A 26,240-nucleotide genomic window follows, 5' to 3' on the forward strand; every position below is an offset into this window, starting at 1 on the left:
GAAGAAACCAAGATTAAGGTCACCCGAAGAGGAAATACCCTGGGATCCTGATACTTGTGACACCTGTCACAGGGTCGAGTCTTCCCAGGCCACGATCTTACATGGTGCGTCCAGCACTGCATCACCAAATAAGGGGGAAAGCTAAGGAGTAAGCGCCCCCTGACCTGGGGGATGTCAAGTGGCTCCTCCCTTAGTCTGATATCTGATGGTGGAGGACTCTGGTCAACAATGTGGACACAGAACACTCAGGCGTGGAATTCCAGTATCCCTACTCTCATACACAATCCATTCCTGAAAGGAGGACAGGTAAGAGCTGAGCAATAGTCTTAATTTAAAAACGAGGTTTCATTCCAAGAGTCAAAAGATATGAAATCCCTAGTTAGGAGATGAATGTTTAGTTTTAAAAACTAAAGCACAAGCAATCACTTAAAACAAGACTAAGTAAATGTAAAATACAGAAAAAATTGATTTTCTAAATAATTCTCACCTCCAATTCTAGTTTTCTTGGCTTACCTAAAGCAATATTTAGTAGACAGAAGCGATTTTTTTTAAATTTCTCAGAGAATTTACAAGAAACAAGATGTTGTCTTACCAATTTTCTGTAAAAACTTTCTTAGGATAAAGTTGAACCCCAGCTTTCTTTTATTATTGTAAAGGAAAGGCGTATTGCAAGTTACAGTTCTTAACAAGCTCTAGAATCCTGTCCTGTAAATCTAACAGATCACTAAAATATTAATCTCCAATTTCTTCCATCATAAGACTTCACCTTTCAGACACATTTCCTGTATTTTTTATATATAACTTAACTTTGCTTTTGTCATTCTTAGTTGAATATTACAAGGGATACTGTTGCCAGCATTCTTTCTCTCACTTTAGGAGACTGTTCATTCCCCACCACCCATTGGTGCTCATTACAGTACCCCACGGCCCACTGGAGAAGAAGGGACAATGACCCAACCAGGGCTGGTTACCAGTCTAATCCACGATTTTTCTACCTGAATATTACAGGAAACATTCTTTGACTTCAATTTACAAAAGCTGGAAGAATGGGAAAACCATATGAACAAAGACTGTAGGGACAACAAATAAAGCCAAGCAAAGATGAGAGAGAGAGAGAGAGTCCTAGTGAACCAAAATGGCTAGCTCTAATTCTCAACACTGAGGTCCTAGAGCTGCCCTGGCTCCAGCAGCTCTCACTCTGATGATGTAAGCTATACAAGGGTCCTTCTTAAGCTAACTTGAGCTTCCGTCAGTGTCAACAAAATTATCTTGTCTGATATACAGACACAGACAACTGGCTTAAGTACAAAGAAGGTCCAGTCCCACTGAGCCTGAAGAAATACCACTTCTGGAATACCTAGTGACTTCCATATTTACCTCAATTGTGTTATTAACATTCCATTTCTTCTATTTTCTCCCTCATTTTTACAAGGGCAAAAATATAATAATAGTCAAATAAATGCATACAATGCTCTACAAAGGCATCGATACTGACAAAATGGAACTGTTCGTTAGGCAAGTTGCACACCATGCAACAGTTCAAATTATTGGTTGTCAGCTGATATATGAAATACTAAACTGAGAAAAAGGAATGATATTTAACGGTATAGGTATGTAGCATATGAGAGCTCACCTAAGTAAAATCTTTTAATAATAATTTTCGTATTCAGTTATTCAGAAGGAAATAGGTAAATTTTCTTCTAGCCTACCAGAAGAAAAATGATGGCATCTAAAGCTTACAAAATGAGAGCAGAGGACATTCATTTCAATATTACAAAGTCTTATACTGATATTATTTATAATTTAGCCCCTGATGTTATTTTTATAGTTGAAACTCTGAGGAAATATTGTCACTGAAATACTTATTTATCAGTAAGTATAAATTTGTATGAACACATCATACACCCTGATTCCGACACGTAATATTTAAGGTGCCTATTAGTCACACAAAATGAATTAAGCTGGAGCTCACAAGAAAGCTGGTCAGAAATGGAAACCTGGGGATCAGGAGCACACAGCGGGGAAAGCCCAGGGGCTGAGTGAGATTGGGGAGGAACAAAAGTCAGACTGGAGAAGAGAAAGAAAAGGGAGGAAAGGACCAAGCGATGCAGCCAATGAGGTAAGGGGAGAACCAGGAGAGCTTAAATCACTTAAGTCAGAGGTTCAAGGCCAGGAGGGCCAACTGAACTGCCGGCCTGTATGAGGTCAGAGGCGGCCAGACAAGACCTCCCCATTCTCGACTCTCAGGAATGCTTTCCTTCTTCTCATCACGGAGAAAAAATTCTATCAGCACTCAGTACTTCTGAATTCTATAACAAGTTTTTAGGGAAAAGCCTCTTTACCTCCAGAGTTGTTAATGACTTTCCAGCTAAGGAATAACAGTAACTCAGGCTACATCTGAGAAGCACTCCCTGGACAAGGTGGCTACTGAACCTGATTTCAGACGCCTCCACTGACCCCTCCCAGAGCCCACCGGCAGCGTGAAGGAGAGCGCCAGACCCGTTCCTGCCCCAGCTGTCAAGGGAAGTGTCATCTGAAACACACACTACTTCGTCCCATACCATCCAACCTACCGACATAATTAAGGGGGTCGAAAAGCAGAAAGGGGCAGTCACTTCACGCATCCAAAGGAGGACAGCGTTAAACGAAACCTGACTTGGGCAGTGACTGTATCAGAACAGAACTTAAAAAGCAGTTTAAGGAGCAGAGGCTGCTAGCCAGGCCTTCCTTCTCTGGAATCCCATCCCAACCACAATTACCATTCTAGGTGTAACTCAAGATAACAGCCCAACAGAGCCATAAGTCAATTCTTAGACTCAAAGGTCAACATCAAAACACTCTCTGCGGCTGCTGGTTGAGGCGAAATGGACACTCTATACATTTGCTAGCTGGCATGAAAACTGGTACAACACTTTCGGAAAGCATTTGGCAATATGATTCAAGAGCTTTTAAAATTGTTTCTATTTCTTCAGAGATCTAATACTATTTCTGGAAATCTATCTTAAGGAATTAGTCTGCAATTAGGAGGAAAAAAACCCTTTGGTTCATGAAAGCATTTTTCATTATACAAAATCACTTGAAACCATGTAAATAGCCATTTAAAAGGAAATAGGTAAATTACAGTGAAATATGCAACTAATAAAACTCTGAGTTTTTTTTAAAAGCATAGAAAACGCAAAACATATCTACCAAGGGAACAAAGCAAAAAAACGCGTTGAGTATAATCAAACGCGTACATAAATGCACAAAAATACGAGGAAATATTTTAAAAGATGGTGCAACTGTGAAGAGAAATGAAAAGCAAACTGACTATAAAGTAAATCTGGTTGAGCAGGATGGGAACATAGAAATGTAGGGAAGATCAAGATCCACGGTTCTCAAGGCAGAAGATCTACCAAAACATTGCGAGGTGGGGGCCGGGCGGGGTGGTGCTGAGGGAAAGGTAAGTTCTTCAGTTAAAAATGGGAATAGAGGTATAGTACCGAGCAGAAACAAAGCGCAGTTCGCAAAAGGCTATCCCTTTGCAACAACTGAAAGCCCAAAAAGCACCACTTTTCTCCATTTTCATTCCTGCCTACTGCTCTTTATTCTAGACTGCCAATCCTACAATTAACTCCAGGCTATCCATGAAATAGAAGAGCACGGATTTAGAAGATACTAAGAAGGAGATGATCCAATGCCAATTGGTTTAGACTCTCAACAGCATCACTTTAGAATTCTCTAACAACTATGTATCTTCTTATATATTTATATTAAACTGTCAGAAAGTAATCTGCATTCTCTGTACACTCTCCTGGAGGGATCAGCGTGGAAAATGGTCCCGAAACAAACTGAAAAAGGGAATTAAATCCTTTTCATATGATTTACCAGAACGTATATCATTTTACGTACAATTAACCATAATATAAAATAAGACACGCTGTATCCTTTTAAAATATTTAGGAAAAAATTGTCCACAATATTGCAAGGATTTACGGCCAAACTAAATTCATTAACAGTGCCAAACACGGTTAAAGTATATTAACGTTACTTGAAAAAGCTACAAAAAAAAATTTTTTTTAATCCTTGCACATACCACTAAACAGAAAAGAAAGTAATTCCAAAAGAGGGCAACATAACATAGCAGCTGAGAAGACAGAAGCACTGGGAAGCTGGGGTTTGAATTCTGGCTCCACTCACAACTAGTGAGTGTTCCTCTGCAGGGCTCAGTCTTCTCATCTGGAACATAACAAAAGTGCTTACCTCACAGGGTCGTTATAATGATTAAATGAGTTAATTTATCTAAAGCATTTAGAAGACAGCCTGGGCTAGGCTACTAAATGGATGCAAAAAGCTATTATTCAGTTCTTGAGAGGAGAGAGGTGATGGTTGCACAACCATGTGAATGTACTTAAATGCCACAGAACTGTACAATTAACAATAGTTAAAGTAGTAAATTTCATGTTATGTATATTTTACCACAATTTTTTAAAAAAAGGCTATTATCCACCATCCATTTGCTATTAAAACATTTTAATTTCTCCTGCAAGAAAACAAACTATCAGATTCTATATAAGACTCTATACAAGTTTAGAACTCCTATAAAAATAATCATCAAATAAGGGATACTGATAGCAACTTCTGGGTCTGTATTTTTCAAAAGGAAATTTCAAAATAATATGTTGTGCTATGGTAAAGCTCTGATGTTCAAATTATTCTACTTGAATCTTCAAGCAAAAATTTACTCACTGGAAATTGGCATTATTACCCCACTTACAGTCACAAAACAAAAATTCTGCTCTAACCTGAAACAACTTGGAAACAGATCTATAAAACCCTTTCTCTGAACCCAAGCATTTTAGTTTATCTTCTACATAAGAACAGAAAAACTTCACAGACCTTAAATGTAACCAATTACAAAAAGCAACAAAAATCTTTAAAATGCCTGTTTTAAAATAAAACCTTGCAAAATAGCCTGAAACCACTTTTCTCAGATTACAAAATGAGCATGTGGTAACAAGGGACAGAGAATACCAATTTACTATACCCTATACTGACTGACAATGTCTGTTGCATAGCAACAAGATTCTGCAGTCTGAAAACAGCACAGAACTCTTTTTCTTGATTTGCCAAGCCACAATTAACCCCATCAAGTCTGAGAAAATAAGCAAAAACAAATTTGCACAGACTACTACCAACATGGGAAGTCTAACGATATCAATTCTAAAACTATAAAATCACAAGCCCAATTTCCAGCCTATCTGCAACTTGAATGTATAGGTATGCCTTTTCTTATGTTTCTCTATGTACTAGCAAAAAACTGCTCCTCAATTTTGGACAAGTTTCTTTTAGAAGAATCATCTGCAAGAGATGATTTTTTTAAAATCCTAGGTAATAGCATACCCACACATCTTTTGTTTCATAATTTAGAAGAAGTAATTGGATCCTTTCTGTTTATTTTCTAAAAATCATAATTTATAAGCAAGGCCTATAATTTCCTAACAATTAAAATTTTCCCCTCTTTAAAATTTATTTACTGTTCTTATGAATTGCCTATATAGGTAACTAGTAACATTTCACAAATTTTTTTTTCTTTTTTACACAATTGTACTTCATCTAAAGAACAAAAAATAAGTTTGCAGTTATTCTTGCAATAGCTTTAAATACTTTCACTGTTTTGAGATTTCCTCCTTTCTTTTGAGAAAGTTAAAGGACTGCCACACCCCACCTAAGAAATAGATTAAATACAGACAAAATCAATTTACAACAGTGGTTCTCAACATTTTTGAAGATGAGAAGGCCCTTTAAATTCATGAATTCTACTTTTAATATAGATTGACTGAGAAAATGTAATTTAAAAGCACTTTGAATTTACTAGCTTTTAAATTAATCTGTACATTATCATAACAGCATCTACATATACTTGAAATATAACGCCTATGAAGGCTGGCATTTTTAGATTACAAAGCTTGGTGAACACAGGGGTTCAAGTACTCCAGCCTGGTGGCACAAGCGGTTAAGTGTGCACGCTCTGCTGTGGCAGCCCGGGGTTCGCCGGTTCGGATCCCGAGCGCGCACCGATGCACCACTTCGTAAGCCACGCTGCGGCTGCGTCCCATATAAAGTAGAGGAAGATGGGCACGGATGTTAGCTCAGGGCCACTCTTCCTCAAGAAAAAAAAGGGGAGGATTGGCATCGGATGTTAGCTCAGGGCTAGTCCTCCTCACAAAAAAAAAAAAAAAATCCCACAGCTGCCCCCAGAGCCCACAGAATGGAAGTCATTCATCTACTGGAAAAGACTGAATCATTTTGACGACATGGAGTAAAGCACATAGAGGCATAGAAGTGCGACAATACTGGGTTCAGGTCCACGTTCCATCACTTACTAGCCATATACTCTCAAGCAAAGGCATTAACAAGGATAATACGCACCCTGTAGAGTCGCTGTAAGGAGTGGAAGAAATAATGTATAGAAGTATTAGTTTCATTACTTTATCTGTCATTCAAAGCCTTATACAATTCAGCCCAATCTGCAGCCTTTCCCATCACTTCCTATACAAACTCCAACATGAGAGTTGAGACAGTATTAGATGTGATCCCAAGAATGGAAAATGAAATTTGAGAAGCAGCATGGAAAGGTAAACAATTAGAGGCCGTATAAAGTTTTAAGAGCCAAGTCTTTGGAATTATGCAGGACTTTGAACCTCAGCTGTCATTAACCAACCATGTGACTTTGGCCAAGTCACTTAAGCATTCTAAGTCTTGGTTTACTCCACTGTCAAACAGCAATGAAGACACCAATCTCATGCCTTATCGTAATTCGTGAAATGAGATGACTCATGTGAAGCACTTAGCAAGTTGCCTGGCCCGTCTAAATGTACAACAAATAATAGCTATTAATCAAATGTCTACTTATTTTACATAAATAGAAAATATTAAAAGTTGTCATATGGAACTGGCTAGCCCACTTGATTTGTACCCAGTCTGAGCAAATGTCACCCAAAGGTTAGCCTCAGAGACACCACGATCAAAAGCCAGGGACTTGAGCCCTGTGCCAGGCATGTGTTGGATCTTCAGGTATTGGGCCTTTGGATCAATGACGAAAATTTATCAGGTCTTTGGGACACAAAAGTTAGTCATGAAAATATCTTTAAAAACAATGAGCTAAATTTATTTTAAAGACTTGAACTAACAATGAAGTACAAGTTCTTTGAAATTTTTTTTCATTTCACTTATGTTAAAATTCAAAAACTGATTATTTTTCTTCAGATAGTTCCTAACTTACAAATAGGCTTCTATCAACTGATTTTCAGGACAGACCTTCTTTAGTTACCAGGCTAAGGTCTAAGTAACCAGACAGATATAAGTCTTTTGTAATAAAAGTAGGCAACAGCACAAGTGTCACCATTTTTCATTTAAACATAAAACATTTAAATGTTTTAAATACACTCAACATATTTTTAAAGCTTATAAAAGTTATATTGCAGTTCTTGACATTATAGAATTTAGAGTAGTTCTCAACCGGGGTGATTTTCCCTGGATGCAACGTCTAGAGACTACTAGACAGAAAGGTTAGGGGTGAGCTGCTGGCGCATCTAGTTGGGAGAGGCCAGAGACACTGCTAAACATCCTACAGTGCACAGGACAGCCCCAAATATCAATAGTGCTGAGAAACCCTGATTTAGAGGTAGGCAATCACATTATAGGAAAAAATACTACACTCTTTCAAAAGAACTAGGAATACCCAGTTTTTCCAGCATCATTTGTAGAAAAGATTATCCTTTGCTCATTGAATGGTCTTGGCACCCTTGTCAAAAATCATGTGACCATATATGTGAGAGTTTACTTCTGGGCTCTCCATTCTGTTCTGTTGGTCTGTACGGCTATCCTTAGGCCAGTATCACACTGTTTTGATTACTGTAGCTTTATAATAAGTTTTGAAATCATGAAGTGTGAGTCTTCCAACTTTGTTTTTTTTCAAGATTGTTTTGGCTATGTGGGGTTCAATTCCCTTGAAATTCCATATGAATTTCAGGATGGGGTTTTCTATTTCTGCAAAAAATGCCATTGGGATTTTGACAGAGATTGTACTGAATCTGTAGGTCACTTTGAGTAGTACTGTCAACTTAACGATAAGTCTTCCAATCCATTAACACAGAAGATGTTTTCATTTATTTAGCTCTTCTTTAATTTCCTTCAGCAGTATTTTATAATTTTCAGTATACAAGTCTTTTGCCTCCTTGGTTAAATTTACTCCTAGGTATTTTATTCTTTAGATGCTACTGTAAATGGAACTGCTTTCTTAATTTCCTTTTCAGATTGTTCATCACTGGTGTATAGAAACACAAGTGTTGATCTTGCAGCCTGCAATTTTGCTAAATTTATTTATTAGTTCTAGCAGCTTCATCGTCGATTTTCTGCATATATTTATATTTAATATATGTGTATGCATGTCTCCCTCTGTATCTGTCAGCTGGGCAGTTAGCTCATCTGATTCAAGTGAGAGATGAACCAGGCCCAAGTTGTGGTCCACACTCAAATGAGAAACTCAGGCAAGAGTTAATGTTGAAGTCCTAACCCCCCAGTATCTCAGAATGTGACCTTACTTGGAAACAGGGTCGCTGCAGATGTAATTAGTTAAGATGAGTCATAGGCTAGGCCTTTAATCCAATATGACTGGTCTCCTTAAAAGAGTAAAACACCATGGGAAGACAGAGACATACAGAGAAAAGACAGCCATGTGACCACAGAAGCAGAGATTGCAGTGATGAATCTACAAGCCAAGGAACACCAAGGAATGCCAGCAAACACCAGAAGCTAGAAGAAGCAAGGAAGGAATTCTGCCTCAAGACTAACAAAAATCCTGTCTGAGTCTCCAGCCTGCCGGCCTGCCTTACAAACTGCAGACTTGCTGGCCCCACAATTGTGTGAGTCAATTCCTTTAACTAAATAAATAAATACTGGTTCTATTTCTCTGGAGAACCTTGACTCGCAGAAATTATGGGAGCATTTGGGAAAATAGAGGAAGGGAGACAGTAAATTTGGAGGTCACAAAAAATAAACTGCCTACTTCATAATCCATATACCCATGATCTGTATAAAAACCTTACTGAATTACTTTTTCATTTTAGTACTTTTTATAGACTCAGAAAGAACTGCAACAGTTAATCTGTTAAAGAGAAACAGGACTGCTGATTTGGGTGATAGATACTTATTTTGTATAAGATTTCCAGGCAGGGAAAAAATACACACACACACACACACACACACACTGTTGATGTGTTATCCTTATACTTTCAAGTACATACTAAAATTTTTTAATCTAATTATTATACCATGACATCTTCATTTTGTCATTTATTCATACCTCTATGTAACTTTATTAAAGGAGTATAAAAACACACGTTTAATATAAAATTGTTCAAAGTACTGTCCTAATACCTTTGAAAATTAGATGATCTAGCTAGAGAATTAAAATGGCAAGGCCTAAAACAATCAAAAATCATGAGTTTAGTTTCTTAATTTATTTTTAAAAAGTTATTGGAAGTCCCTGATTGTACCCAGCATGTTACGAAGTACTCAGAGAAATGGGCCGTGAGTAAAAGAAGCTTACACTTGATGTTTTCAGGGGAAATTTAGTCTGAAGTACCAAATGAACTGGACGGCCAACAGATGCTGCGAGTTCCCTAAGACAGGGACTTAGCCTGGAGTGATCACTAAAGACATAAACTAGAAGAGGAAATGGAAGCAAGAGAGAGACTGAGTGAGCAAAGAGAAGGCAGCTTTCCAGAAGACAGAACAAAATTAACGAAACCAAAACCCATCAGCACCTTTGGGGAATAACAAACACGATTCTGAGATGAATTCACGTGGGCAGTACTGCAAGGCAAGGCTGGAACGTTTTGCGGAGGACCCTGAATGCCCGACTGGGACATCTCTTCTGTGTGCCAGGGGGTGAACCTGGAGGATTTTTAGGAGGAAGTTTGGGAATAGCTGACCAAGTAGGGACCAAGCATATGAAGGGAAGGCAGAATGAGAGACTTGGGGTGGCCGCTGGGGGCGAAAAGGGACTTGTTCCTAGTGATGCAAATAATGGTTCTACAGGTCAAAGGGTCTGCTTTTCAATTTAAAGGTTCATCTTAAATTTTAAAACATCATTTTAAAACAGAAGTCTTTCATATTAAAAGTTAAAGAAAAAAGGCAAAAGAACATTCAGGAGCTTGAACTCATTTAAAAAAATAAAAAGTTATTTATGGTGCAACAAAGAAAACAATAAATAGAATATACCAAATCCATAAATCCTCTAAATGCATGATGGCAAACCGCAAAACAAGGCAATGGATTATTAATCCTGTTTTGCAGAGAAAGAAATTGAGATCTGGGACAGCCAAGGTCTCATAGCCAGTAAATGGCAGAATGACTTTGAAGCCTAACTATCTCCTCCCAAAAGAAAAACACCTAGAAAAAGTTCCATATCCAGAGGAATATAAAAAGATGACGTTCAGAGGGATTTCCTTTAACGTAGCTGATTTGAACAAAACAATAGATGAGCAGAACAATACTAAAGCGATACAAAATAACACTGGCAATCTGCTGTGACTAAAAGGCATACATACCAGAGAAAACTTTTAAATATTATTTGCAGACAACACTATTTAGAAAAGAATCAAACAAAAATGTACGAAATAGTCTCTACCCTCCCCATACCACGTACCGCTCTTCACAGCTCTTGAAAACTGATTGATGCCTCCTCCCCCACTAAACTGAAACCATAAGGGAATGGGTCGTGTCTATGCACATCTTTACTTTTTTATAAGTTTTTGAGGTTTTATCTTATTGGGCAATTTTACTAACTTTGGAATCACAGAACAAGAGGAATCATGTAGGAAGGAGGCCATGATAAGGAGGAGTTTGGTCTTAATTCTAAGAGCAATGGCACACCACTCAAGTGCTTTCAACATGAGACAGAGCATCAAATCTGAATTTCAGAGAGATCTGACTGCTACATGGACTACACACTGGATGGGGTAATAAACCAACGCAATCAATTAGAGAATCCAGAACAACACATATGTAAAAATGTAATATAAGACAATATAGGTTCGGGGGTCTTAGTATGATTCATCGTCAGACTCCCATAAATTGTCAGATTGCCCAGGGAAGCAGAAGTAATCCCAACACAAAAATATCCACTAATGAACTAACTAGAAAATTAGTTCCTATCCAACATCCTTCCCAACGCGGCATTAGCCTCTGTAGGTCCGTTTCACCTTTGCCCTGTCAGTCTCTCAATGATTGGCAGGTATTTCAATCACAAAGTAACACAATGCAAATCATCTACACAGCCAAAGTGCAAACCTTCCAAAAGATGCAAGTCTCTGTGAAATCACTGAAAACGATGAGAACTGTTCGCAAACACCAGCAGAGCCACTGACAAAAATGAAGATTTGAGAGGGCCACTGACTGTGAAGGAACAAGAGGGAACTTAATGTGGTGATAAATATGTTCTGTAGCTTGACCTGGTTGGTGGCTACACAGGTGTGTACATATAGTAAAAATTCATCAAGCTGTATGTACACTTATGATTTATGCGTTTAGCCGTATATAAATTATACCTTAAGGGGGAGGGGGCTACACAAGAAGGGATGGTCCTCCTTCCTCAAAGAATTACTGGGTCTGAATGTGAAGCCCAGAAGTCCCATGGCTTCCTGGCTACCAGTGTGGAGACGAATCGGACGCTAACGATGGCAAACCAGACCCAGGTTCTCAAAGGCATCAGTGAGCCACTGAGTGGAGTAGCCCACTCTTCCTCTGGACTTTCAATGACATAGTCAATTTTCTTAATGTTTAAGCACTTTAAAGTCTGTTACTTGCAGCTGAAAGCATTTGAACAGATACAATCAGTTAATAAATGGAGAAAGCTAACCAAGATGAGATAAAGGAGGTCAAAAGAAAATAATCTGAAAATCTAAGTGAAGCCCCTGGGCTTTACTAAGGAAGCCCTTGAATAGTTTGGCAAAAATGACTTTCTCAAGGATCATACTGGAAAAGTCCATCATAATGTGAAGGATATAGTTTCATGCTATCTTGCGATTTTTTAAGAAAAATTATGCAAAAAAAAAAGCAACCAACACTTGATTCAAATTCTTCCATTCTAAGAATTTAACACATAGTTGCAACCGTAACATGAATGTTTTCATAATTTTGTTTCATTTTTCAAGATTAAAGTCAAATAAAGCCTTTTCTCCCTATCCTTGCTATCGCTGAAATGTTGCTCCTATTCTAGTTCAATTCATTCTACATGGCCTTGTTCTTGTACTATTTTCAGAAAATAAAGAACTCTTATATGATGAAATCACAAAGAAAAATAAACTATTTGCTCATACATCAACATTTAGAAAACTTAAATATAGACCTCAGTTCATAAAAGCTAACCATCACAGGAGGGCCCTAGAGCAGACTGGCTAAAAACATGGCCTGGGATCCAGATTACCGGGATGGAATCCCAGTTCCACAGTTTACTAGCTGGTGACCCTGGACAAGTCACCTGACCCTCTGTGACTCAGTCTCCTCACCTATAAAATGGGGATAATAACAGTTCCTACCTTATAAGGTTTTAGAGTGTTAAATGGTTGATATGGGAAATACTTTAGGCAGTAAGTACTCAATAACTGTTAGCGATTATATTTCAAAATCTAAGAAAACCAAGGAATAGAAATGCCAACATTGGGATTAACTTAATTAGCGAAGGAAAAATTTTTTTAAAAACACAAGTTTTATGTTTAAATACAAGCACATACATTTTAAATAAAATTAAAACAAAAAATGAGAACAGATGTACTTATAGTAAAAATGAGCTACAATTTCTAAATATATAAGAACTTTTTTAAAAGTACCATATCAAACCTATTAAACCAGAAACCAATGTGCTGCAGCATTTTACTAAAGATGAAATAAAAAATGTGAATATATGGAGGAAAAAAAGAAGGGAAAAGTTGGTATTATAAAAGGGTCAATTCTTCCTCCACTCGTATTAATTCATTAGTTTAACAATTCTAATTAAAACGTCAACAGGTTTAAGGGTATAATTTTTCTTTCTTATTTCATCTTTATTTATTTTAATTGACGAAATGATTCTAAAATGAATATATTAAAATAGAGAATACAGTAAATGAAAAGAATATATTAAATGAAATAGCAAATATGGTTTTGAAAAATAAAATGAACAGTAACTCCCCTAAAAGAATTAATTAAATGAATATAATCAATGAAATAGCAAAGTTTTGAAAAATAAGAAAACAGTAACTTCCCTTACCAGATATTTAAAAGGTTATAAAGTTTGAGTAATTAAAATAGTGAGGTATTAGCATAGACATAAACAAATAATTAATAAGTCCAGAAACAGAACTAAGTATTTATGGGAATTCAGTATACAATGAATGTGACATTTCAAATCAATGGGAAAGGATGGATTACTGAACAAATGATGCTGACAAATGACTATTTGATATTTAGAGACTAACCTCCCAATTTACACCAAAATAAATTCCAGGTGGCTTAAATTTTAACATAAATGAAACTATAAAAGTAATAGAAAATGTAGGTTAATATGCATACAATTTTAGGTTGGGGAAAGCATGACACCAAAGGCAGAAACCACAAAGGTAAAGACTGACAGATTTGACATGAAATTTTAAAACTTCTATACCAAAACAATCAGAAGTAAAAGAGACAAACGTAGAAGACACTGTGGTAGGTTTTACATCATGGCGCCCAACGACTCACACCTCTTGAGACATCCATGTGTAGTCTCCTCCCACAATGCCTCTGGGCTTGACGATGTGACCTGCTTTGGCCAAGAAGACATATAGGGACAGGCTGCAGGCAGAGGTCTGATGAGAGCTTGCTCAGTGGGGCATGATCTTGTGGAACGATGCTATGACTAAAGGAGAGACAGACAAACACACCACATGGACCCAACCAAGGAATGAAAATATGTGAGTGCATCCAGGTGAGACCAGGGGAAGAACCGCCCAACCAACTCAGACACGTTTTACTAGGTTTTGAGGCGGTTTGTTATACCACATTAGGTAACTGACATAATACATCTGCACTATAAACGGTTACTTATTAACGATATCATATATCATTACAAGAAAACTAAACATCCCATTGAGAAATCAAAGCACACGAACAGATGATTCACACAAAGAGAGAGATGTCCAATAAAGGCACGAAAAAATGTTCAACTCTACTAGTAATCAAAGAAATACAAATTAAAACAACGAGATAGGGGCCAGCCCAGTGGCGTAGCAGTTAAGTTCACATGCTCTGCTTCGGCGGCCCAGGGTGCACAGGTTCGAATCCCAGGCACGGACCTACGTACTGCTCATCAAGCCATGTGTGGTGGCATCCCATATACAAAATAGAGGAAGATGGGCACAGATGTTAGCTCAGGGCTAATCTTCCAATTTTCCTCACCAAAAAAAAAAAACAATGAGATAAACCTTTCGCCTATCCAATTGGTAAAGATTGAAAAGGCTAAGCTAAGAATGCCTTGAGCTGGCCAGAATGTGGAGAAACCGGCCAACTCATCTACTGCTGCTAATTCAGTAATGTGTATCAGAAACTGATTCAATTCCCTCTGGTCTGGTAATTTCGTTTATTATTCACTCAAATACTTATTGCATACTCGCAGAGGCCTGTGCGGGGAGCTAGGAATACAGCCAGATCAGGCAGGACCTTAATAATTTTGGTTTTATTATTAATTTGGCTTTTATTCTAAGAGTACAAAGATGCCACTGAAGGCTTTAGCAGGGGAAATAACTATCTGATTTCCATGTTAAGATCATTCTAACCGATGCACGGAAAATGGGGGGCAAGAATGGAAATGAGGAGACACTAATTGCTCAGGTGAGAGTAACAGCGGCCTGGACTGGAGAAGTGGCAGTGAGATGGACAGAAGCAAGTGGAGGTCGACCTGGCAGGACATGCTGACAGAGAAGAAATAAACGCTACTCCTTGATTTTACTTCTGGGAATTTATCCTAAAATACATGTGCAGATATAAAATATCAGATATGTGCACAAGACATATCCAAAGATGTTCATAGCAGTGTTTTTTATAATAACAAAAATAATGGAAAAAAATCTAAAAGCCCATCCCTAAAAGATTAATTAAGTAGATTAAGGTCATCTAAAGCGTAGTGAAAATACTACGCAGTCACTTAAAATTATATAGATCTGTATTTAGTGACAAGAATTATGTGGAAAGGGGCCAGTTACAAAATACATAATATAATTTCACCTTTACACAGTATGATCTCACTTTTATTTAAACATATTCATACACACACACACAAGCACATTTATGACTGCGTATGTGCATTAGAAAAAGCCTAGAAAGCTATACATCAAAATTTCAAAATTCTAGATGGTTTGGATTTGAGTTATTAACATCTTTATACCTTCCATACTTTCTAAAATCTACGCAAAACCGGGCCGGCCCCGTGGCTTGGTGGTTAAGTGAGCGCGCTCCACTGCTGGCGGCCCGGGTTCGGATCCCGGGCGCGCACCGACGCACTGCTTCTCCGGCCATGCTGAGGCCGCGTCCCACATACAGCAACTAGAAGGATGTGCAGCTATGACACACAACTATCTACTGGGGCTTTGGGGGGAAAAATAAATAAATAAAATCTTTAAAAAAAAAAAAAATCTATGCAAAACCTATACTGCTTTATAACGGAAGGAAAAAAGTGAAAAACAAAACACTGACCAGACATTTGTTTGGACAATAGTAATTGGTTCATTCTCTTAAAATACTACAGACACAAAGATTAAAGAGACTACAAAGAAATAAAAATAACTGTTTTAAATAACTTGTAATTCATAAATCTTCAACTGTTAAAAATTGAACAGTCACAATTTTGCTTGCAATACCAGTCTAACATGAGATGAGAATCTGGGAGAAGAAGGGACATTTCAGGATTGCAGAACAAAGAGACACTCAAATATAACCAAAACTTAATCATTATAAAACCTACACAGAAAGACCCCTTCACTTCACCGTAAAACAAGCAATTTGGACTCCACTGACTTTTGACCTAAAGAGCTCCTCATCTTATTTCACTTATGTTCTGGGGTGCTTTATGAAGCTTCTTCCCTACCAAGGTGACACATATAACACAGACACTAAAAAAGACAGGAGACTGTGCGGCCGGCCCAGTGGCACAGTGGTTAAGTTCACGTGCTCCACTTCGGCGGTCCAGGGTTTGCAGGTTCGGATCCCGGGCACGGACCTACACACCACTTATCAAGCCATACTGTGGCAGACGTCCCACATACAAAATAGAGGAAGATGAACACAGATGTTAGCTCAGGGCCAATCTTCCTCACCAAAAAAAAAAGAAAAAAAAAAAGACAGGCAATTGAGGAACTTGGAAGCACAGTTAAAGGTAGTCATTTGACTTTATCTCAACCAGATGTACTGGTTACCAAGACCAGATGTTCTAGAAGGCCCTTACCCACTGGAAAAGTACTCAGTCTATTTAAAAATGTCATCAAGGCTACTTCATTTCCCAAAGATGAAACTTTCTTTGGTATCTGAGATTACTGTAAACAGACCCAAGAAAAATCACCACCCAGAGTAAATAGTTTTCGAAGATTCTGATGGATGTGCTTCATTGAATTTATCAGTGACCTTAGTCATCCTTACTTATAACAAGGCGACCAGAGAGATGGCTGCTACCCTGGCTTGAAGATAGGGCTCCAAAATTTGTTCAGGCCTCTCCAAGGCACCATTATCAATGCTGCCCCTTCAGCACTCCCTACGGAGAAAAGCCCAGTGGCTCTGTCTTCATTCTCTTCTTCAGAAAATATGAAGATGTCAATTTAAAATATTAATCCAAAGCAATAAAAATGTATAAACAGGGCTGGCCCGGTGGCTTAGCGGTTAAGTGTGCGCGCTCTGCTGCTGGCGGCCTGGGTTCGGATCCTGAGCGCACACCGACGGCACCACTTCTCCTGCCATGCTGAGGCCGTGTCCCACATACAGCAACTGGAAGGATGTGCAGCTATGACATACAACTATCTACTGGGGCTTTGGGGGGAAAATAAATAAATAAATAAATAAATGTATAAACAATGTAAAGCAAATGAGACCCTCTTCTGATATTATCTATTCTAGCGAAAATAATAATCCAAGGATGGGGGAGTGGAGGTTGAGCTACAATTCACATACCATAAAACTGATCATTTTAAAGTATAAAATTCAGTGGTTTTTAGTATATTCACGAGGTTGTGCAACCATCACCACTGTTTAATTCCAGAATATTTTCATCACCCCAGAAAGCAAGCCCATATCCACTCAGAAAAACAGTCACTTTCCATTCCTCCTTCACTCTCCCCAGACTCGGGCAACCATTCGTCTACTTTCTGTCTCTATAGCCAGGCCTATTCTGGACATTTCACATCAACGGAATCATATGACATGTGGCCTTTATGTATGACTTCCTTCACTTAGCTCAATGTTTCCATCCGCATCGTGGCATTCCTTTCGATGGTCAAATATTATCCCATTGTAGGGATATACCACATTTTGATTATCTGTTGATCAGACAACGGACATTCGGGTTGTTTCCACTTTTTGTCTATTAAGAATATCGCTGCTACAAACATTTGCGTACAAGTTTTTGTGTGGACACATGTTTTCACTTCTCTTGGGCAGCCACCTAAGAGTGGCACTGTTGGGTCATATAGCAACTCCATGTTTAACTTTTTGAGGAACTGCCAAACTGTTTTCTAACGCAGCTGTACCATTTTACATGATTTTTCACATTCTTAACATAAACTTAAGACATGTCAGACTTTCATAGAAGTAAGGGATTTACTCTTATCAAGCCCATTTTATGTGCCAAGCGTTATGCCGGGGTTTTATATAATTTCTGATTTAATTTTCCCAACAACTCTGTAATGCAAAAACTATCTCCATTTTCCAGAAGGAATTCAAATCTCAAAAACTGTAACCTACTCAAAAATCAATTAGTTAGTAAATGTCAAAATAGAATGCAAACTCAGGCTGACTTCACAGCCTGTACTCTCCACCCTCTACCATGCAACCTTTATACTTAGATATATGCACACTGCTTCACACCAGACGGATTCTTGGGAAAAGTTACACATTAATTAAATTTATTATAATCATTATAAAACAGAAGGTTCTCAATGTACAGAAATTTCTAGAAAATATGAGATCGCTTGCGTAAATCAGCCTCCTCATTTATTTTCTTTAGTAAATGATTTCTATATATAGGGTTACTTAAAACAAAACGTATCTATCACTCACCTAAGCATTATACCGATTAGCTTTTTCCATCCAAGTTGTATGCACTGACAAAAAAAACCTGGATATCTTCTGCTATGGACTGAACTGTGTCCCCGCAAAAGCCGTATGTTGAAGCCCTAACCCCTAATGTGACAAGATTTGGAGATTGAGTTTTTAGCAGGTTAATTAAGGTTAAATGAGATCATAAGGGTGGGGCCCTAATCTGACAGGATTGGTGACTTTATAAGAAAAGGAAGACAGATCTCTCTCTCTCTCTCTCTCTGCCAGGTAAGGACACAGCGAGATGGCAGTCCACAAGCCAGTAAAGAGAGCCCTACCAGAACCCAATCACGCTGGCATCCTGATCTCAGACTTCCAGCCTCCAGAACTTTCAGAAAACAAATTTCTGTGGTTTAAGCCACCTAGTCTATGGAATTTTGTTATGGCACCTCGAGTTGACTAATACACCTTGCTTCATGAATACCACCAACTATCCAATTATTTTTTTTTAATTCATAGCAGTTTTATTTATAATTGCAAAAGAAGAGGGGAAAAGTTATTGGTATTTTAAACACTGATAAGAATCAAAACAAAGCAGGCATTCAATGGAGTAGAAATAAGCTAAATCAACAGACATGCATAAACTTGCTGCTCAAAAATATTTACAAGTCCCATGATCAAAGACACTCAAAAACAGAAGGATGGCCCTTCTATGAATTCAGGGTTTAACGAGAAAGTCAAGGAAAGAGGGTATCCTACAAAGGGCTGTGAAGTTAGGCAAACCTGAGTCTGGCTCTTTTGGGGGCACTTCTGAGCTTTGTGTTTGAGTAAGAAACAAACCCTACATCTATCCCTCTGGTCATGATGCTGGTTTTTGTTTGTTTAAATTAAATAACTTTATTAACAGTTACCATATGCCAAATACTATATTACACCCTATCATACCCAGCAGAGTTTCTAGAACATTACAGGTACTCCAAAAATGGTGGTTGTGATTGTCAGCAACTAGATTCTGGAAAAGGACACTCCAGGTCAAACTCAAAAATTTACATGAGCACCCACTGTTTGCCAAATATTTTGCTGGTACCATGAATATAAAAATGCAGTCCCTGCCTGCAAGGAATTACAATGGAGAGGGACAGACAGATCCAGATAATTATAAAACAACGTAATAAAGGCAACAGCAAAAAAATATGCAGAGTGCATAGGAACACAGGAAGAGCTGAGAGGTAGATAAATCAGAGACTACCTCCCAGAAGGTCTGACAAGGAATTCCCTTCCTGCTTTCTATTCCAGAAAACTTCATATGCCCTTATTTGGGGAAGCGTCCACTGAGGTACAGCCTCAGCTCGGATTCTCTCTTTTAACTTTTACTTCAACGCAATCCCATCCATCGATTTCAAAGAAAGAGGAGGGAGGAGGGGGGAAAAGGAAAAGGCAACTTGAAGTTGGCACAGGAAGAGTTTAAGTATCCTTCCCCCCCCACAATCGCATAAAAATCGAAATCACATTTTTCCAAATCCTTCTTACACTCACGATAAAGACTGGGTGTTCTACAAGCTATACAATCACCCCGGATTTAAGCTGTGTGTAGGTAAGTAACTGAAACCATCAGTCCACTAGGCACTTTCTTCTATATCAGCCAAATGGGGCCTGCCCAGTCACTCCGCTTATTCCAGCTGGGCTGACAGCGTATCCAAGACCTTAACTGTTGTATAAACTTCAGGAAGTTTTCTCCATTAATCCACACTTCTTCAATATTTATTCACTTAATAAATACCTACAATGCAAAACAATGCCTTTTGTAAGGCACTGACATTCCAAAAAAAATGCAAATTTGGCTCCTGTCCCTAAAATAAACCTCTGTGGGAAAGTCACATCCAGGAGCTACAAGTACAAATGAAGACCCATGGGAACAGAGAGACTACTATTTGTATCCTTTCACGGACACCTCACTTGACACTACAATCCTGTGAAATAATAGAATTATCTCCATTTTTACCAGTTTGTTCAGTTAACGAGTCAGCATATAAAACGTGGATCTTCTGAGCCCTGACAGCAACATTAATATTAAATAAATATATTTAAAAATATATATTAAATTTATCATTACCATAAATGAAGGCAACGAAATCACAAGAAGTATTTCGAAGACTCTAAATATACACACAGAAAGGAAATTTAAAGACCAGTTTCCTCATCTATAAAACACGAAGACTGGACTAGATCACAGACGGTTAAATAAGTAGCATTCCTGGAAACATTCTCCACTGTTACTCTCTGGGACCGATGTCCCAATCGAACATTACGAACCACAGCAGGCTTTCCCACCAAGCCCAGAAATGCGTCCACGTCCTTATCAACACGGCGGCCACTACCAACCGGAGTTCATTGTTACATGCTGCCCAGGCAGCTCCGACTGCTGGCCACCCTATGAATGAGCAACGTCCACAGTGTCCTGTCCTCAACAGCCCTAGTCAGCTTCTGCAGACTCATGCCTATGGCTTCCTTTACGGAAGCAGATGAGCAAACCTACTTGCCATCCTCAACTAGATAAGGCCCAGAAAGGTGAAGCAAACTACCCACAAGTTTTACATAACTAGTCCAAAACAGCGCTAAGCCTCAAAACAAGAGTAACATAATTGTATAATGCTTACGAATACACAAAGCACCTTCTCTTCTATTATCATTTGACCCTGACTACCCAGGAAAGAATTATCCCTATATTTATACAGTTCAAAATAAGGACCAGTGAAATAATGTGATTAGGTCAAGGTCATCCAGCTAGTAAGTGGCTTGGATGAATCCTCACAACCCCACAACACCTTTTTACATGAGAAAGTCACAGAGTAGTGAGTGGAAGCCTGGACTAGTTAACATCCACCCAAAAATGTCAATCCAAAGTCTTCTGAGCTGTTCTTAACCACTAGGCTACATGCAACTATTTTAGATCAGATAAGCTCCTCTTTCTATAAAAAACAATCTCAAGTAACTAAACAATTAGTAAAAAAAAAAAAAAATTTAAATTATTTAAAAGGCATACACTCTACTAATATTACATACATGTATATATATATATATACCTACCACAATCACAAACCATCTTATAATTTGGAAATATCACATAAATGAAAAATAAGAATAGCACTAAAAAGTTGGATGTTACACTAATAAAAGTATCAGTTTTTTGAGTCTCAACCCTTTCACTGGCTTGTAAAAGAAATACACTTTCTCATTTTTTTAATTCTCATCTTTAAGCCAAGTATTAGCAAGTAATTCCACATAGAGCTTTTCACATGTGTAGAATGCTTTTAATATTGTTTCAGGAATGTTAAGTATTATTCAGTTCTCTTCTGTATAGAGATTATTACATTATATTACAATGAGCATGCTATTCCTAAAATTAAAGTCATCTGAGAGATCTTATCACAAATACTCAAACCACAACATAGTCATCATATCCTCCGTTGAGAATTCTAACTTAAGTGGAAATTCCTACCCATACATTCCTATTTCTGGATGGCCTTTAAAACATCAGCACTACTCCTTAATATAACTACAAGACTCAATTAAATAGTATAACATTTATATCCTACAGTACTTGGAAGCATGATTAAGACTAAGCCAAATATTAATAAAACCTGAAAAGCCTTTTCTTAAGCATCAAAATATCCCAAAGCTTTTTGTAACCAGCACAGGAACCTTTTACTCCCATACCAGACCACCCTACTTTCACAGGTATCTAAGGAAATGTGTATATACGAGTTGCACACACCACCTCCCAAATAATCTGATGCCTTCCAAAGTGAAAAGCTGATCCTCTTTTCTGCTCTTAAATTATTCAAAATTAGCTTATAAAGAATTACTGTAGATGACTTGAAAAAACAGTTAAACCACAAGTTACTTTTTATTAGAAAAGGAACTTTAAATGAAGATTTAAGTGAAGACATAATTTGCCTGTGACTGATTGACAACTAGACATGATAGTGATCAAACTTTACTGCATACCGAAAACTAACTTTTTTTTTTTTTTTGGTTCATCACCTCTGAATCAGACAACTTTACGATGCTTTTATTTAAAAAATCCCACTTTCACTGTGTTACATTTCTCAGCGTTGAGATAAATCTACCCAAAGTTTGGAAAAAACTGATAACTTCTGGTCCGCAAGACCCCTATATAGCATTAAGTCTTCAAAGCCGAAATCAACAATATAATAGCATAACAAGATATAACATTACGTATGTTTTATTATAGTTCTTGAGTTTTCAAGGACATTATTCACGATGTCATATTCACAAATGGCTCAAGTTTTTCAAGCCATATTTTACGAAGATTATGTTTTTTGGTTTGTATGCCATAATTACATTTTCAACTGATCCACTACATTTGAAAATAACTTGTGTGAAATCACTAAGGAAAAGGGTCACTTAGACACACAGCATTAAACACAATTTTTTAGGCCATCAAAATAAAGGTCTATAACTTGGAATCAGAGAAAAACACAATGCAAATTCACAGTAAGCTAAAGTGAAAATTCAACACAGCTATACCACAAAAAAATATATAAAAAAAACAAATGGCAAAGTGCTCAACCTTGATAGGAAAAAGAAAAAAAAAAACCCTGAAGTTTAAAATGGAAACTACTTAAATTGAGAAAGAATTCCAATGACATGACATTTTCTTGCCAAAGCGAAGGAATTTGTAGATTATATCATTCAAATCTCATTGTATTATATTATAAAGGTCTTGGCAACGGCTGGCCATTAATCTCTAACACAAAGGAGATTCAAATCCAAATAACTGTAAGACTATCTCTTCCAGGAGACAGAAACGGAGTAATATACTTTATTTACAATTGTTTAACCTAAAAGGAAGGCCTATAAAGGATGATAACGCAGAATGGATCAGCCTTCTGTCTACCAAGTCCCAGTTCTCACGAAGTCTTGCACCAATCCGAAAAGAGAAGGTTATGGACACAAAACAGGCTTAGGAAAGGCTGAAAAAAATCTCCAACAAATGACACACCACATCATGGTTTATTCTCTTACACAATTGGAGAAACGAGAAAGAAAAAGATCACACCATATGTTTCAGCGTATCAATTAAAAAAAATATCTTCCGACGGTACATTCAATTCTTTTCTTTGGGACTGAAAAGATAATTTAGCTTCTGTTTTATTGATTATAGAGGAAAGGGAAAAAGCCAGCTACTGCAATGCAACAGAGGCTGCTACAGAAGGAGAGAGAAGGGTTTTCCAAACACATCCCTCTCCCACCCCCGTTTACACACCCCAAATAACTTACTTATCCCGGCCTTTTATTGTCCCCCCACATATAAACCTAATAAATCCTTTCCCTTCCCCCACCATGGTGAATTTCACCTTTCAGACCTCCCTCACCTTCCACTCCCAGGGCACTTGATTACCCGCAGAGATTTCAGATCTTTCAAACTTTTCTTCCTTTTTCCACGAAACACGCGAGTTTTGTAATAAAAGCGCACGACATCTTTACAGATCTACAGAAGAATACCTGTTTCCCAGCAACATGCACGCTTCGATTCTCGAACCCCTCCCCATCTCGCAGGTTTGGCTGGCAAAGGCTGGGGGGGAGGGAGCCAGGAGCAAATGAAATTTAGGAAGGGAAATCCGGGGCGAAAGAGGAGCGTTTGAGGAAAAATGGGCGAACGTCGAAAAGAGAGCCCCCCCACCCCGAAATAAGAGGGGCTACAAAGAGAGGGTGACAAGAAAGAGAAATTGGAAGGGACAAAAGGGGGGGTAAGAGCCCGGGGAGCCGCGCCGGGCCGGGCGAGGGAAGGCGGGGTCCGGGGACAGCGGGGATCGCGGCACAATGGCCTGGCGGCGCCCGCCCCGCGCGCCCCTCACCTCATGGTGCCGGCGCCGCCGAGGTGTCCCCAGCAGCCGGGAGACGCCGAGCCGAGGGGGGTCTGTCCTCCGGGGGCGGGGACGCAGCTCGGAGACTGGAGACAGCGTGCGGCTCCTCCTCGGGGCGCGCGGGGGCTACACCATCTCCGCGCACAAAGCCGCGGCGCCGGCCGGAGCGGGAGCGCAGAGGGCGCAAGAAAGGCTGGGGAGGGGGCGGAGAGGCCGAGGCGCCGAGCGGGTCCGCGGCGGCCGCCGCCTCCCGCCTCCCCCGCCGCCGCCGGAGCTCCCTCGGCCGCGCTCGGAGGGGTGCCCCGGCCGCCGCTCCCAGGCCCGCGCCCGCCGCGCCCGCCGCCCAGGCCGTGTGCAAGCGGCAGCTGCGGCAGCCGCGGGAGGAGAGTCGGGAGCGCCGCGAGCGGCCCGGGAGGAGGCGGGGCGCGCGGAGGAGCACGCAGGCGCCGCCCTCCTCCCCTCCTTCCCCGGGGGCGAGGGGGCGGCGCGCGGGGAGGGGAGGCGGGGGGCCGGGCGCACCCCCCGCCGAGCTGCGGAGAGCGGGAGGGGCGCGGCGGGGCGGCGAAGGCTCTTTGTTGCTCCCCTCCGGCCCCCCGGGATGGGGGCTGCCCCCCCCACCAGCCCGCTGCCCGCGGAGGTCTGCGCCCGGGGTCGTCCTTGGCCGTCGGCCCCCTCCCGGTCGCCTCCTGCTCCCCTGAGGCTGGGGGAGCTCCCGCGCGGGGACCCGCGGGACCTCCGAGGCGCGGGACCCGTGGGGAGCGGGAGGCGGCGATCGGGATGCGTGACTGGGCACAGGGCCGGGCCGGGGGACTCCGGATCTGCTGGCGGCCGGGTGCCCTCGCGCGGGGCCTGTCCTCAGCTCGCCCTGTTGCTCTCTCAGGACCGCGACCTGGGCGAGCCGCTGGGCATCCCGGCCGGCCCCACTGCCCGCCCCCGCCGCGCGGCGGCCCCCAGCGAGTCCCCCGGCACGGGGGGAGGGGGTGGCGTGCAGATGTAAAATATGGTCCTCATTGTTCGCGGCGCTCCTGTTCTTCCCGAGGAACCCCAGCCTGCTGGACCGATTTAACGGGCTGATATGCACAGGCTATGTTTAGGGATGACTTCATCCCCAGACGAACGCAGCCAACTCGCGGGGAAACGCAGTCGCCGGGAGACGCGCGCTCAGACGTGTGCAGCCGCGGGAGTGGAAGGGGAGAAACGCAGCCAGCGAAGCCGCTTTCTATCGTCATTAGCAAAAAGGGAATTCCAGCGGGGGGGGGGGGCGGGGAGGGATGTGAACTGATGATAGTTTTAAGTTTTCCGTCATTCACATGGTCTTGAAATCACCTCCTTTAAAAGGTAACTGTAAAATGCTGGAGAAGCAAACTCAAGGTGGGGGGGTGGGAGGGGTGTCATCGAGGAAGCCAGAATTTATAGTTGTGGGAGTTTTTAGGTATCCAAAAGCAAGTCCAATAATCAAATAAAAATTTAAACTGGACAAATTGCAGGCCTCTTGTAGTCCCGAGGTGGGGGGATGTATTTTTCTATATAAAAGATGACTAGTCTCTTGCCACTGGGTTGCTATTACTGGAGGATGTAATCCAAAATGGAGGACCCACAATGACTCGAGGAATCTATTCAAAAGTTTTGATGTTTTATTTTAAGACGGAAGTGCAATTTGAATTACGTAGAGTTACGACAATTGAGATCATTTACACTTCCAAAAGAAAAGTGGACAAGGGCCGGCTCTGTGGCTTAGCGGTTAAGTGCGCGCGCTCTGATGCTGGCGGCCTGGGTTCGGATCCCGGGCGCGCCCCAAAGCACCACTTCTCCGTCCAGCGCGAGGCCGAGTCCCACGTACAGCAACTAGAAGGATGTGAACCTATGACATACAACTATCTGCTGGGGCTTTGGGGGGGAAAAAATGAATAAATAAAATCTTTAAAAAAAAAAAAAAAAAAAAAAAGAAAAGTGGACAAGTTATAGTTGTACTTGGTCAATGCCTGACTTGTCTATAATAGAACGGGGTGGCCCAGTTTTAACTATAAAAAGCTTCCTGGTTTCAGACTC

The 26,240-nt window shown here is 40.1% G+C and overlaps 1 protein-coding gene across 9 annotated transcripts in view; it reads right to left on the reverse strand.

The window, feature by feature from the left end:
* Nucleotides 1–24,022, reverse strand: part of ENAH (ENAH actin regulator) — a 148,275-nt gene extending 124,253 nt beyond the window's left edge. For 2 of the 9 annotated variants that reach the window (XM_087424403.1, XM_087424402.1), the window contains exon 1: nucleotides 23,830–24,021. In XM_087424403.1, coding sequence (XP_087280529.1) covers nucleotides 23,830–23,876 — 47 coding nt within the window. In that variant the 5' untranslated portion in view covers nucleotides 23,877–24,021. Of the gene's footprint in view, nucleotides 1–23,829 lie in introns of all 9 variants that reach the window. The other 7 variants (XM_087424406.1, XM_087424405.1, XM_014794667.2 and 4 more) reach the window with 5 other exon arrangements.
* Nucleotides 24,023–26,240: the final 2,218 nt, after the last annotated feature.

This window comes from Ceratotherium simum, chromosome 36, assembly GCF_057802395.1.
Source record: "Ceratotherium simum simum isolate JZ-2026a chromosome 36, ASM5780239v1, whole genome shotgun sequence".
Taxonomy (NCBI): domain Eukaryota; kingdom Metazoa; phylum Chordata; class Mammalia; order Perissodactyla; family Rhinocerotidae; genus Ceratotherium; species Ceratotherium simum.